The sequence below is a fragment of the Salmo salar genome, unplaced genomic scaffold (genome assembly GCF_905237065.1).
Source record: "Salmo salar unplaced genomic scaffold, Ssal_v3.1, whole genome shotgun sequence".
NCBI lineage: Eukaryota > Metazoa > Chordata > Actinopteri > Salmoniformes > Salmonidae > Salmo > Salmo salar.
In genome coordinates this window covers 268033-281719 of record NW_025549536.1, presented here as the reverse complement: position 1 = coordinate 281719, position 13687 = coordinate 268033, and the positions used below count along the sequence as shown (strand labels likewise).

The following is a 13687-nucleotide window of genomic DNA, read 5'->3' as shown; positions in this document are numbered from 1 at the left end:
GGAAGTACGGGCCAGGTGTAGAAGTACGGGCCAGGTGTAGAAGTACTGGCCAGGTGTGGAAGTACTGGCCAGGTGTGGAAGTACGGGCCAGGTGTTGAAGTACGGGCCAGGTGTGGAAGTACGGGCCAGGTGTTGAAGTACGGGCCAGGTGTGGAAGTACCGGCCAGGTGTGGAAGTACGGGCCAGGTGTGGTAGTACGGGCCAGGTGTGGAAGTACGGGCCAGGTGTGGAAGTACGGGCCAGGTGTGGAAGTACTGGCCAGGTATTTAACGTAAATAGCTTTCTCTTGTGTTCATTTCTTCTTTTACCAAGGACAATTCTAAATGACAAGTGATAAGTAGACCATCCCCCTATAATAACCACGACATGTCGTTATTACATCGTTAATAACGTCACCTCAACCACAGTGTAATCAAACAGTGTGTGAGTTTATAACATTGTTATGACTGTGACTAAATTACGATGTATCTCTTTTTTCACATTCCTATCTCTCCGACTAGGACTAGGCTACATGACCCTGTTTCCTTCTGGTCCAATAACTATAAATGAAAGGTCTATTATGATTGTGTTGCTAGATCACTCACATTACATGTTTAGGCCTAATGGTTTAACAACACCAATATAATGCTATAATTATTTTCAAATGGATTACTTAGCACTTTTGAGATATACCGGAAGCTTGATTTTAAACATTTCCCCCTCATCTACTTCTAGACTGTCACTTTGTTGAAGGATGGGCAACTAGTCTGTCTACTAACCTTCCTAATCGCCAACATATTCAACCTTTAGTGACAACAAATACGGAGTCGGGTCGATTCGGTTTAACGTTAAACCAGATCTCCAATTCTTATGTCGAGTAAAAACAATTTTTAAAAAAATCACCGGGTACAGTTTCGTACATTATGTTACTTTCTTGCTCTCCCGGTCTCCAACTCACTCGCTTCTTCATTTTAGACATTTCAGGGAAACTTACCGTTTAAGAGAAGTCGCTGTCAGAAAGCGCCTTTCAACGTCATCAACGACATCTATTATCAAGTTAAAGTTGTTGTTAAAACTCGGTTTCGTGGAGAGTAAAAAACAGAAGAAAACGAACAAAATTGTTTTTTTAAATGAGATGGGAGAAAGATTCGCTGGTTTAGTTAACTTCCAACCATAGAGGATGAGGTCATTGAGATAAAAATATTTTTAAAAAAAAGTCGGCGTCATTTGAAACCAACTCCTAATGAACAGGCGGCCTTAAAGGCACAGAACCACCTATAAAACCATCTATCTCACCGCTGACTTTATAGACTTAATAACTTTATTATCGAGTTAGATAGCCAGGGTCATATCTACTCACATGTAAAACCCAGAACTTATTACTTCCTTTATAACTTTCAGGACGTTTGTATGAGGGGGAGGGGCAATGAAGCTCCACTAGTCTAATGAGATGCAAGATCACTGTGATTGGTTGGACTGGGGCCAAGTTAGTCCTGCTGGCTAGATGCCCTATAACCCTTCATATGACTGGTTAGTCCTGCTGGCTAGATGCCCTATAACCCCTTCATATGGCTGGTTAGTCCTGCTGACTAGATGCCCTATAACCCCTTCATATGGCTGGTTAGTCCTGCTGGCTAGATGCCCTATAACCCCTTCATATGGCTGGTTAGTCCTGCTGGCTAGATGCCCTATAACCCCTTCATATGGCTGGTTAGTCCTGCTGGCTAGATGCCCTATAACCCTTCATATGGCTGGTTAGTCCTGCTGGCTAGATGCCCTATAACCCCTTCATATGGCTGGTTAGTCCTGCTGGCTAGATGCCCTATAACCCTTCATATGGCTGGTTAGTCCTGCTGGCTAGATGCCCTATAACCCCTTCATATGGCTGGTTAGTCCTGCTGGCTAGATGCCCTATAACCCTTCATATGGCTGGTTAGTCCTGCTGGCTAGATGCCCTATAACCCCTTCATATGGCTGGTTAGTCCTGCTGGCTAGATGCCCTATAACCCCTTCATATGGCTGGTTAGTCCTGCTGGCTAGATGCCCTATAACCCTTCATATGACTGGTTAGTCCTGCTGGCTAGATGCCCTATAACCCCTTCATATGGCTGGTTAGTCCTGCTGGCTAGATGCCCTATAACCCCTTCATATGGCTGGTTAGTCCTGCTGGCTAGATGCCCTATAACCCCTTCATATGACTGGTTAGTCCTGCTGGCTAGATACCCTATAACCCCTTCATATGGCTGGTTAGTCCTGCTGGCTAGATGCCCTATAACCCCTTCATATGGCTGGTTAGTCCTGCTGGCTAGATGCCCTATAACCCCTTCATATGGCTGGTTAGTCCTACTGGCTAGATGCCCTATAACCCCTTCATATGGCTGGTTAGTCCTGCTGGCTAGATGCCCTATAACCCCTTCATATCGCTGGTTAGTCCTGCTGGCTAGATGCCCTATAACCCCTTCATATGGCTGGTTAGTCCTGCTGGCTAGATGCCCTATAACCCTTCATATGGCTGGTTAGTCCTGCTGGCTAGATGCCCTATAACCCCTTCATATGGCTGGTTAGTCCTGCTGGCTAGATGCCCTATAACCCCTTCATATGGCTGGTTAGTCCTGCTGGCTAGATGCCCTATAACCCCTTCATATGGCTGGTTAGTCCTGCTGGCTAGATGCCCTATAACCCCTTCATAAGGCTGGTTAGTCCTGCTGGCTAGATGCCCTATAACCCCTTCATATGGCTGGTTAGTCCTGCTGGCTAGATGCCCTATAACCCCTTCATATGGCTGGTTAGTCCTGCTGGCTAGATGCCCTATAACCCTTCATATGGCTGGTTAGTCCTGCTGGCTAGATGCCCTATAACCCTTCATATGGCTGGTTAGTCCTGCTGGCTAGATGCCCTATAACCCCTTCATATGGCTGGTTAGTCCTGCTGGCTAGATGCCCTATAACCCTTCATATGGCTGGTTAGCCCTGCTGGCTAGATGCCCTATAACCCTTCATATGACTGGTTAGTCCTGCTGGCTAGATGACCTATAAACCCTTCATATGGCTGGTTAGTCCTGCTGGCTAGATGCCCTATAACCCTTCATATGGCTGGTTAGTCCTGCTGGCTAGATGCCCTATAACCCCTTCATATGGCTGGTTAGTCCTGCTGGCTAGATGCCCTATAACCCCTTCATATGGCTGGTTAGTCCTGCTGGCTAGATGCCCTATAACCCCTTCATATGACTGGTTAGTCCTGCTGGCTAGATGCCCTATAACCCCTTCATATGGCTGGTTAGTCCTGCTGGCTAGAATCGCTGCTGTGTTTGACATAACAGATCTATTTCATTCCTTCCATAAAAACAACGGTATTATCTCATTCCATAACAAACATCAAATGGCTGGGTCAGGATCATAATCGCTCGGATATCTGTGTTTATTGGGCCACACGCTAATTATTGATTTCCTTCCGAGTCTGTATATTGTTTTGATGTCATGCAGTGTGGTGAGATGAGGTAACCCCATACACCTGGACCCAGTGTGGTGAGGTAACCCCAAACACCTGGACCCAGTGTGGTGAGGTAACCCCATACACCTGGACCCAGTGTGGTGAGGTAACCCCATACACCTGGACCCAGTGTGGTGAGGTAACCCCATATCAAACACCTGGACCCAGTGTGGTGAGGTAACCCCATACACCTGGACCCAGTGTGGTGAGGTAACCCCATATCAAACACCTGGACCCAGTGTGGTGAGGTAACCCCAAACACCTGGACCCAGTGTGGTGAGGTAACCCCATACACCTGGACCCAGTGTGGTGAGGTAACCCCATATCAAACACCTGGACACAGTGTGGTGAGGTAACCCCATACACCTGGACCCAGTGTGGTGTGGTAACCCCATACACCTGGACACAGTGTGGTGAGGTAACCCCATACACCTGGACCCAGTGTGGTGAGGTAACCCCATATCAAACACCTGGACCCAGTGTGGTGAGGTAACCCCATACACCTGGACCCAGTGTGGTGAGGTAACCCCATATCATACACCTGGACACAGTGTGGTGAGGTAACCCCATACACCTGGACCCAGTGTGGTGTGGTAACCCCATACACCTGGACCCAGTGTGGTGAGGTAACCCCATATCAAACACCTGGACACAGTGTGGTGAGGTAACCCCATACACCTGGACCCAGTGTGGTGAGGTAACCCCATACACCTGGACACAGTGTGGTGAGGTAACCCCATACCAAACACCTGGACACAGTGTGGTGTGGTAACCCCATACACCTGGACACAGTGTGGTGAGGTAACCCCAAACACCTGGACACAGTGTGGTGAGGTAACCCCATACACCTGGACCCAGTGTGGTGAGGTAACCCCATATCAAACACCTGGACCCAGTGTGGTGAGGTAACCCCATATCAAACACCTGGACCCAGTGTGGTGAGGTAACCCCATACACCTGGACCCAGTGTGGTGAGGTAACCCCATACACCTGGACCCAGTGTGGTGAGGTAACCCCATAAACCTGGACCCAGTGTGGTGAGGTAACCCCATATCAAACACCTGGACACAGTGTGGTGAGGTAACCCCAAACACCTGGACCCAGTGTGGTGAGGTAACCCCATACACCTGGACCCAGTGTGGTGAGGTAACCCCATACACCTGGACCCAGTGTGGTGAGGTAACCCCATATCAAACACCTGGACCCAGTGTGGTGAGGTAACCCCATATCAAACACCTGGACACAGTGTGGTGAGGTAACCCCATATCAAACACCTGGACCCAGTGTGGTGAGGTAACCCCAAACACCTGGACCCAGTGTGGTGAGGTAACCCCATACACCTGGACCCAGTGTGGTGAGGTAACCCCATATCAAACACCTGGACCCAGTGTGGTGAGGTAACCCCATATCAAACACCTGGACACAGTGTGGTGAGGTAACCCCATATCAAACACCTGGACCCAGTGTGGTGAGGTAACCCCAAACACCTGGACCCAGTGTGGTGAGGTAACCCCATACACCTGGACCCAGTGTGGTGAGGTAACCCCATACACCTGGACCCAGTGTGGTGAGGTAACCCCATACACCTGGACCCAGTGTGGTGAGGTAACCCCATATCAAACACCTGGACCCAGTGTGGTGAGGTAACCCCATACACCTGGACCCAGTGTGGTGAGGTAACCCCATACACCTGGACCCAGTGTGGTGAGGTAACCCCAAACACCTGGACCCAGTGTGGTGAGGTAACCCCATACACCTGGACACAGTGTGGTGAGGGGGTTACCTGGGGGTTACCTGTAGCTCAGATATACAGTAAGCTGTTCTGTAGCTCAGATATACAGTAAGCTACTCTGTAGCTCAAATATACAGTAAGCTGCTCTGTAGCTCAGATATACAGTAAGCTGCTCTGTGGCTCAGATATACAGTAAGCTGCTCTGTAGCTCAGATATACAGTAAGCTGCTCTGTAGCTCAGATATACAGTAAGCTGCTCTGTAGCTCAGATATACAGTAAGCTACTCTGTAGCTCAGATATACAGTAAGCTGCTCTGTAGCTCAGATATACAGTAAGATGCTCTGTAGCTCAGATATACAGTAAGCTGCTCTGTAGCTCAGATATACAGTAAGCTACTCTGTAGCTCAGATATACAGTAAGTTGCTCTGTAGCTCAGATATACAGTAAGCTGCTGTCTGGCTCAGATATACAGTAAGCTGCTCTGTGGCTCAGATATACAGTAAGCTGCTCTGTAGCTCAGATATACAGTAAGCTGCTGTCTGGCTCAGATATACAGTAAGCTGCTCTGTGGCTCAGATATACAGTAAGCTGCTCTGTAGCTCAGATATACAGTAAGCTGCTCTGTAGCTCAGATATACAGTAAGCTGCTCTTTGGCTCAGATATACAGTAAGCTGCTCTGTAGCTCAGATATACAGTAAGCTGCTCTGTAGCTCAGAAAAACAGTAAGCTGCTCTGTAGCTCAGATATACAGTAAGCTACTCTGTAGCTCAGATATACAGTAAGCTGCTCTGTAGCTCAGATATACAGGAAGCTGCTCTGTAGCTCAGATATACAGTAAGGTAATCTGTAGCTCAGACATACAGTAAGCTGCTCTGTAGCTCAGATATACAGTAAGCTGCTCTGTAGCTCAGATATACAGTAAGCTGCTCTGTAGCTCAGATATACAGTAAGCTGCTCTGTGGCTCAGATATACAGTAAGCTACTCTGTAGCTCAGATATACAGGAAGCTGCTCTGTAGCTCAGATATACAGTAAGCTGCTCTGTAGCTCAGATATACAGTAAGCTGCTGTGTAGCTCAGATATACAGTAAGATGCTCTGTAGCTCAGATATACAGTAAGCTGCTCTGTAGCTCAGATATACAGTAAGCTACTCTGTAGCTCAAATATACAGTAAGCTGCTCTGTAGCTCAGATATACAGTAAGCTGCTGTCTGGCTCAGATATACAGTAAGCTGCTCTGTGGTTCAGATATACAGTAAGCTGCTCTGTAGCTCAGATATACAGTAAGCTGCTCTGTAGCTCAGATATACAGTAAGCTGCTCTGTGGCTCAGATATACAGTAAGCTGCTCTGTAGCTCAGATATACAGTAAGCTGCTCTGTAGCTCAGAAAAACAGTAAGCTGCTCTGTAGCTCAGATATACAGTAAGCTACTCTGTAGCTCAGATATACAGTAAGCTGCTCTGTAGCTCAGATATACAGGAAGCTGCTCTGTAGCTCAGATATACAGTAAGCTACTCTGTAGCTCAGACATACAGTAAGCTGCTCTGTAGCTCAGATATACAGTAAGCTGCTCTGTAGCTCAGATATACAGTAAGCTGCTCTGTAGCTCAGATATACAGTAAGCTGCTCTGTAGCTCAGATATACAGTAAGCTGCTCTGTGGCTCAGATATACAGTAAGCTACTCTGTAGCTCAGATATACAGGAAGCTGCTCTGTAGCTCAGATATACAGTAAGCTGCTCTGTAGCTCAGATATACAGTAAAGCTGCTCTGTAGCTCAGATATACAGTAAGCTGCTCTGTAGCTCAGATATACAGTAAAGCTGTTCTGTAGCTCAGATATACAGGAAGCTGCTCTGGCTTCGACGGGTGAACAAAGCTCATTCTTTCAGAGGAGAATTAATGTGTGACACTGCCTCCAACACACAAAGGGGAGATTAAGGCTCTGTCCTTACATCCTGGTATTCAACACCCGGGTCGGCCCGCCGCAAAACAACATGAAACGGCCTCCTATTCCTTATATAGCGTACTACTGTTGAAAGAGGGCCGATAGGGCGCTAACGTAGGGAATTAGGGTGCCATTTTGGAATGCAGTTTCCCATGTCCAGGTGTACATGCCCACTGTACTGGGCAGCCAGGCTCTTCAGTCTTCGGGCTCCCCTGGGCCCCCAGGAACTTCAACACGAAGGCATTGTCCGCACACTACATTCAAGCTGAAAAAAAAGGTGGCACAAAACACAATTTGATTTACAAGGGGAAAGAGAGAGAGACGACACTTTTCAAATTGAGGGAGTTTCACCTGTCAGTGACTAGCCGATACCGACGGCCATGTTGCCAACTGGAAGAAAACCCGTCGTATCACGACGTCGACATCTCTCTGATTTTAGAAAACACCTGTAACGGCCGTCGTTCAAACCCGAGACCAAGGTGCAGCGGAGGATGTGTTCATCTTACAAGATTTTAATAACCCGAATGAACACTAATACAAAAATAATAATAACAACAACACCGACCAGCAACAGTTCTGTCAGGATACAAACTAAACAGAAAATAATTCACCCACAAAACCCCCCAAAAAACAGGGCTGCCTATGTATGACTCCCAATCAGCAACGACGATCTACAGCTGTTCCTGATTGAGAGCCACACACGGCCCGAAACACCGTATCACACGCCAACATAGAAAAAGAAACCTAGAACGCCCACCCATGTCACACCCTGGCCTAAACCAAAAATAGAGAACAAAAAAAAAAAAAAAACCCTCTCTCTCTATGGCCAGGGGGTTACTATGACAACACCTTAAAGTGTCCCGTTACTATGACGACGTTATTATGTTCCTCCTCTTCTGCAGTTCTGATCATCAGTCAGCGGTGTAAACAATCTGGGATCGGGTCCAAACCCTGACTGGGCCCCGAAATTATATTTCTTCATTATAAATCACGGAATGAAGGACATGCGATTTACAATTACTGTTATGTTTCACCCTGGTTAATCCAGAAACCCTAGGGTTGCTGCACCGCTGCCCTGCTGCCCTGCTGCACCGCTGCCCTGCTGCCCTGCTGCACCGCTGCCCTGCTTCCCTGCTGCACCGCTGCCCTGCTGCCCTGCTGCCCTGCTGCCCTGCTGCCCTGCTGCACCGCTGCCCTGCTGCCCTGCTGCACCGCTGCCCTGCTGCACCGCTGCACCGCTGCACCGCTGCCCTGCTGCACCGCTGCCCTGCTGCCCTGCTGCCCCGCTGCCCTGCTGCCCTGCTGCCCTGCTGCCCTGTCCTAGACTCACTATTAACCCAGAACCCTAGCCCTGCTGCCCTGCTGCACCGCTGCCCTGCTGCCCTGCTGCACCGCTGCCCTGCTGCCCTGCTGCCCTGCTGCCCTGCTGCCCTGTCCCAGACTTACTATTAACCCAGAACCCTAGCCCTGCTGCCCTGCTGCCCTGTCCCAGACTCACTATTAACCCAGAACCCTAGCCCTGCTGCCCTGTCCTAGACTCACTATTAACCCAGAACCCTAGCCCTGCTGCCCTGCTGCCCTGCTGCCCTGCTGCCCGGTCCCAGACTCACTATTAACCCAGAATCCTAGCCCTGCTGCCCTGCTGCCCTGTCCCAGACTCAATATTAACCCAGAACCCTAGCCCTGCTGCCCTGTCCCAGAAGGAAAGAAATTCCACAAATTAACTTTTAACAAGGCCCACCTGTTAATTGAAATGCATTCCAGGTGACGACCTCATGAAGCTGGTTGAGAGAATGCCAAAAGTGTGCAAAGCTGCCATCAAGGCAAAGTGTAGCTATTTGAAGAATCTCTTCTTCCGTTGTACCCAATGATTTATGAAAACTTGCTTGGTAGGTCGATGTCCTCATTGTGGTTTTACAGACGTGTTTAATACATTTCATGTACACACTTTATTTGAATATTTATGAAATTAATATTGTTATATTTGGTAGCACTTATTTGTTTTCACCCGACTCCCCATTTGATGCGTGGAACGGATGTGGGTGGGGCTAGGTCTACATAAGGGTGCTAATTTAAAAAACTCACAAGAGGTCTGACGAAGGCCGTGAGGCCGAGACGTAAGATCAGCGATGGGTTAAAGATCAGCGATGGGTTAAAGAGAGCAGCGATGGGTTAAAGATCAGTGATGGGTTAAAGATCAGCGATGGGTTAAAGATCAGCGATGGGTTAAAGATCAGCGATGGGTTAAAGATCAGCGATGGGTTAAAGATCAGCGATGGGTTAAAGAGCAGCGATGGGTTAAAGAGCAGCGATGGGTTAAAGAGCAGCGATGGGTTAAAGAGATCAGTGTGCGGTTTCCCCTTTCCTTCATCCTGTTCAGCTGCACCTGCCAAGAAGATAGCTCAGATGTGCAAGTGCCTTTTGAATTAAGAATCTCAAATATCAAATATATTTTGATTTGTTTAACACTTTTTCTGGTTACTAGACCCTATACATATAGGCTGGGGGAAAAAATGGTTTATACTATTGATGATATCAAACATGGTTTATACTATAGGTGATATCAAACATGGTTTATACTATAGGTGATATCAAACATGGTTTATACTATAGGTGATATCAAACATGGTTTATACTATAGGTGATATCAAACATGGTTTATACTATAGGTGATATCAAACATGGTTTATACTATAGGTGATATCAAACATGGTTTATACTATAGGTGATATCAAACATGGTTTATACTATAGGTGATATCAAACATGGTTTATACTATAGGTGATATCAAACATGGTTTATACTATAGGTGATATCACACATGGTTTATACTATAGGTGATATCACACATGGTTTATACTATAGGTGATATCAAACATGGTTTATACTATAGGTGATATCAAACATGGTTTATACTATAGGTGATATCAAACATGGTTTATACTATAGGTGATATCAAACATGGTTTATACTATAGGTGATATCAAACATGGTTTATACTATAGGTGATATCAAACATGGTTTATACTATAGGTGATATCAAACATGGTTTATACTATAGGTGATATCAAACATGGTTTATACTATAGGTGATATCACACATGGTTTATACTATAGGTGATATCAAACATGGTTTATACTATAGGTGATATCAAACATGGTTTATACTATAGGTGATATCAAACATGGTTTATACTATAGGTGATATCAAACATGGTTTATACTATAGGTGATATCAAACATGGTTTTATACAATTGATGATTGTGTTATTTCATAGTTTTGATGACTTCACAATTATTCTACAATACAGAAAATAGTAAAAAAAATAAAGACAAACTCTTGAATGGGTGGGTGTTCTAAAACTTTTAACCGGTAGTGTATATAATTGAGAATATATTACCATAATTATACACATTATAATAACTTGCTCCAGACTGACACTGTCCTTTATACCGCAACGTGAAAACGTTATATGAGCGTTTATAGCTTTATTACGAAGAGATCCTCTCACAGACCCCATTAGATAGAATATTATTTGGTTCCTCCACCCATATTTTCGTAATAGTTGATGGTAGTTGTAGTTTTTATACCCCTGGTATACAGACAAACTTCATTTTGATTGAGTCACGCAAAAAACCCCAAGTCCCAGAATCCCTAGCGAAGGGGGGGTGGGGCTCGGTCTGAAGTTACCACAACAGGAAGCGTCACTGTCGCTAAAAACATTGGAGCAGGAAAAAAGTGCAACAAAAACGCTGTCGAACACGAAGCTACAGGAATGTTTTCCTATTTTTAAGAAAATGTGTTGATTTGTGAGATAATATATATTTTTATTTTTATATATATATATATAATCCACAACTTGTCTTCATTTGATCGTCATCCATCTTGAAAACGGTCGAGTTTGCGTCACTAGCAGCCCTCGATAGATAGCTTTGTGTTGACCAAAATGGATGACAGCAAGGTATGTGGTTCTCTGCATTTGTTAAACATGTTTGTAGGCTTAAATCAGTCATGATTGTTCATGCTTTTCTGGTGTATTGTGTTTTGCTTCTCCAACAAGAGGTTAGGTTACTGTAGCTAACTGATGCACTAAGACTACAGTCTCCGAATAACAAAAGGCCGCTGTGTATTTATTGTCTTGTTCTGCTGTTATCTCGATAGATGGTGGGAGGTAAAGTGAAGAAACCCGGTAAACGAGGCCGTAAACCCGCTAAAATTGATCTGAAAGCCAAGTTGGAGAGGAGTCGTCAGAGCGCCCGTGAGTGCCGAGCCAGGAAGAAACTCCGGTATCAGTATCTGGAGGAACTCGTGTCCAGCAAGGAGAGGGCCATCTGCGCCCTGAGGGAAGAGTTGGAGATGGTAACTACATCACCCGTTCTTCCTAAATGCACCTGGCTGTTCCCCGTCAATTATCTAAAACCACCACTCATTTGGTGTTGGGGTGAAGAAAATGAAAAAATCCACCATATTTCACAAATGTAGAATTATTTTATTTTACCTGCCTCTTGAATAGAGGCCTAGTCCATCCCGTAGAAACTTCCGGAGACACTGACAGTCACTAATATAGTTAATATTCTAAACAAGCCTCTGTGTCGCTAAATAGATGTTTCCAGACCACAGCCAACTCTGTCATCTAACTCTCTATTTGGTTTCTCCTTCAGTACAAGCAGTGGTGTACAGCCATGGACCAGGGGAAGATCCCGTCTGAGATAAAGGCTCTACTGACGGGAGACGAACAGAACTCCTCCACCAAGACCTCGAAGAACAGCAACCAGAGCTGATGTGTTGGCGGCGCCACACCAGAACTAGTCCGACTGTCCGTTTTTTGTTTTGAGGTGACAGACCCGGGTTATATTCATTATGGGGGGGGAAATTATATCAAACGTTGTGCAACAGAAAACAAGGGTGTTCGTGTGTAATACCTACCAGCTCCCCACTTTTTTTATTCGTCCTGTTTGCTTCCGTTTGTTGCCCTAGTGAATATGCCCCAGAGCGAGTCTGTCTGTCTGCTGGAAGGTTCCAGCGCTAGGCAGCAGGTACTCCGTCCATCATGCCAGAACGCTCCACTGTATAAGGCCTCTGTGACGGAGAGTGAAGCGGTGTCTCACCGGTCTGTCTGTTTCAGCCACCCCCCCGCCCCCCGTCCTCCGTCCTCTAGAGGAGACGTACAGCAACAGAACTGTCTGAGATACATATCATTACTAACGCTGGGGGGGGGACGACGACGACCTTCAGAGTAATAGTTCATATTATTTACAGTCGTAATCCACCTGACTGGCCTGATTTTTATCATGAGTGGTTCACTATCACAACACTCGGATTCGTTAATGTTAATCATGTCAAATATGTTATTTAGTTACAGCTATAGACAGCCTGTATTTAGTTACAGCTATAGACAGCCTGTATTTAGTTACAGCTATAGACAGCCTGTATTTAGTTACAGCTATAGACAGCCTGTATTTAGTTACAGCTATAGACAGCCTGTATTTAGTTACAGCTATAGACAGCCTGTATTTAGTTACAGCTATAGACAGCCTGTATTTAGGTACAGCTATAAACAGCCTGTATTTAGGTACAGCTATAGACAGCCTGTATTTAGGTACAGCTATAGACAGCCTGTATTTAGGTACAGCTATAGACAGCCTGTATTTAGGTACAGCTATAGACAGCCTGTATTTAGTTACAGCTATAGACAGCCTGTATTTAGTTACAGCTATAGACAGCCTGTATTTAGTTACAGCTATAGACAGCCTGTATTTAGTTACAGCTATAGACAGCCTGTATTTAGTTACAGCTATAGACAGCCTGTATTTAGTTACAGCTATAGACAGCCTGTATTTAGGTACAGCTATAAACAGCCTGTATTTAGGTACAGCTATAGACAGCCTGTATTTAGGTACAGCTATAGACAGCCTGTATTTAGGTACAGCTATAGACAGCCTGTATTTAGGTACAGCTATAGACAGCCTGTATTTAGTTACAGCTATAGACAGCCTGTATTATTGCACAGTTTTATTTACATTTCCTTGTCTCAAATGTTTTAGCTTCTACGTGTGAGAATCGAGGAAGCGTTTAATGGTATATGGATGTGAACCCAAGACGGAAGAAGTGAAAGGGTTTTAAGGCTGTGCATTCATCCAAAACAAAAGCAATTACTCTTATTTGACTTGTATTGGTTATGACTCCGTTTTGTATCTGGAGCAGAACTATGCCAACATCCCAAATGGCACTCCGTTCCCTTAAAGTAGTGCACTATGTAGGGAATAGGGTCCCATAGGGCCCTGGTCTAAAGTAGTGCACTATGTAGGGAATAGGGTCCCATAGGGCCCTGGTCTAAAGTAGTGCACTATGTAGGGAATAGGGTCCCATAGGGCCCTGGTCTAAAGTAGTGCACTATATAGGGAATAGGGTCCCATAGGGCCCTGGTCTAAAGTAGTGCACTATATAGGGAATAGGGTCCCATAGGGCCCTGGTCTAAAGTAGTGCACTATATAGGGAATAGGTTCCCATAGGGTCCTGGTCTAAAGTAGTGCACTAG

General features: G+C 45.6%; 2 protein-coding genes across 2 annotated transcripts; both read left to right on the top strand.

Moving 5' to 3' along the window:
• The first annotated feature begins 8016 nt into the window (after window positions 1-8016).
• LOC123738340 (vitelline membrane protein Vm26Ab-like) lies at window positions 8017-8600 on the top strand. Its single transcript, XM_045713402.1, has 2 exons — window positions 8017-8062; window positions 8197-8600. The coding sequence occupies exons 1-2, from the start codon at window positions 8017-8019 to the stop codon at window positions 8598-8600; spliced, it is 450 nt and encodes a 149-aa protein (XP_045569358.1).
• A 2221-nt stretch (window positions 8601-10821) lies between these two features.
• On the top strand, window positions 10822-13433 carry LOC106598687 (cAMP-responsive element-binding protein-like 2). The gene is made up of 3 exons (XM_045713400.1): window positions 10822-11110; window positions 11311-11508; window positions 11811-13433. The coding sequence occupies exons 1-3, from the start codon at window positions 11096-11098 to the stop codon at window positions 11928-11930; spliced, it is 333 nt and encodes a 110-aa protein (XP_045569356.1). The 5' UTR covers window positions 10822-11095; the 3' UTR covers window positions 11931-13433.
• Window positions 13434-13687: the final 254 nt, after the last annotated feature.

What these genes read in the sequence shown, in the direction of transcription:
- LOC123738340 (XM_045713402.1), top strand. Translation starts at nt 8,017, where the DNA reads ATGACGACGTTATTATGTTCCTCCTCTTCTGCAGTTCTGATCATCA. An exon ending in TTCTGCAGTTCTGATCATCA is followed by an intron (nt 8,063 to 8,196) that starts GTCAGCGGTGTA and finishes TGGTTAATCCAG; the next exon opens with AAACCCTAGGGTTGCTGCAC.
- LOC106598687 (XM_045713400.1), top strand. An exon ending in TGAGGGAAGAGTTGGAGATG is followed by an intron (nt 11,509 to 11,810) that starts GTAACTACATCA and finishes TTTCTCCTTCAG; the next exon opens with TACAAGCAGTGGTGTACAGC.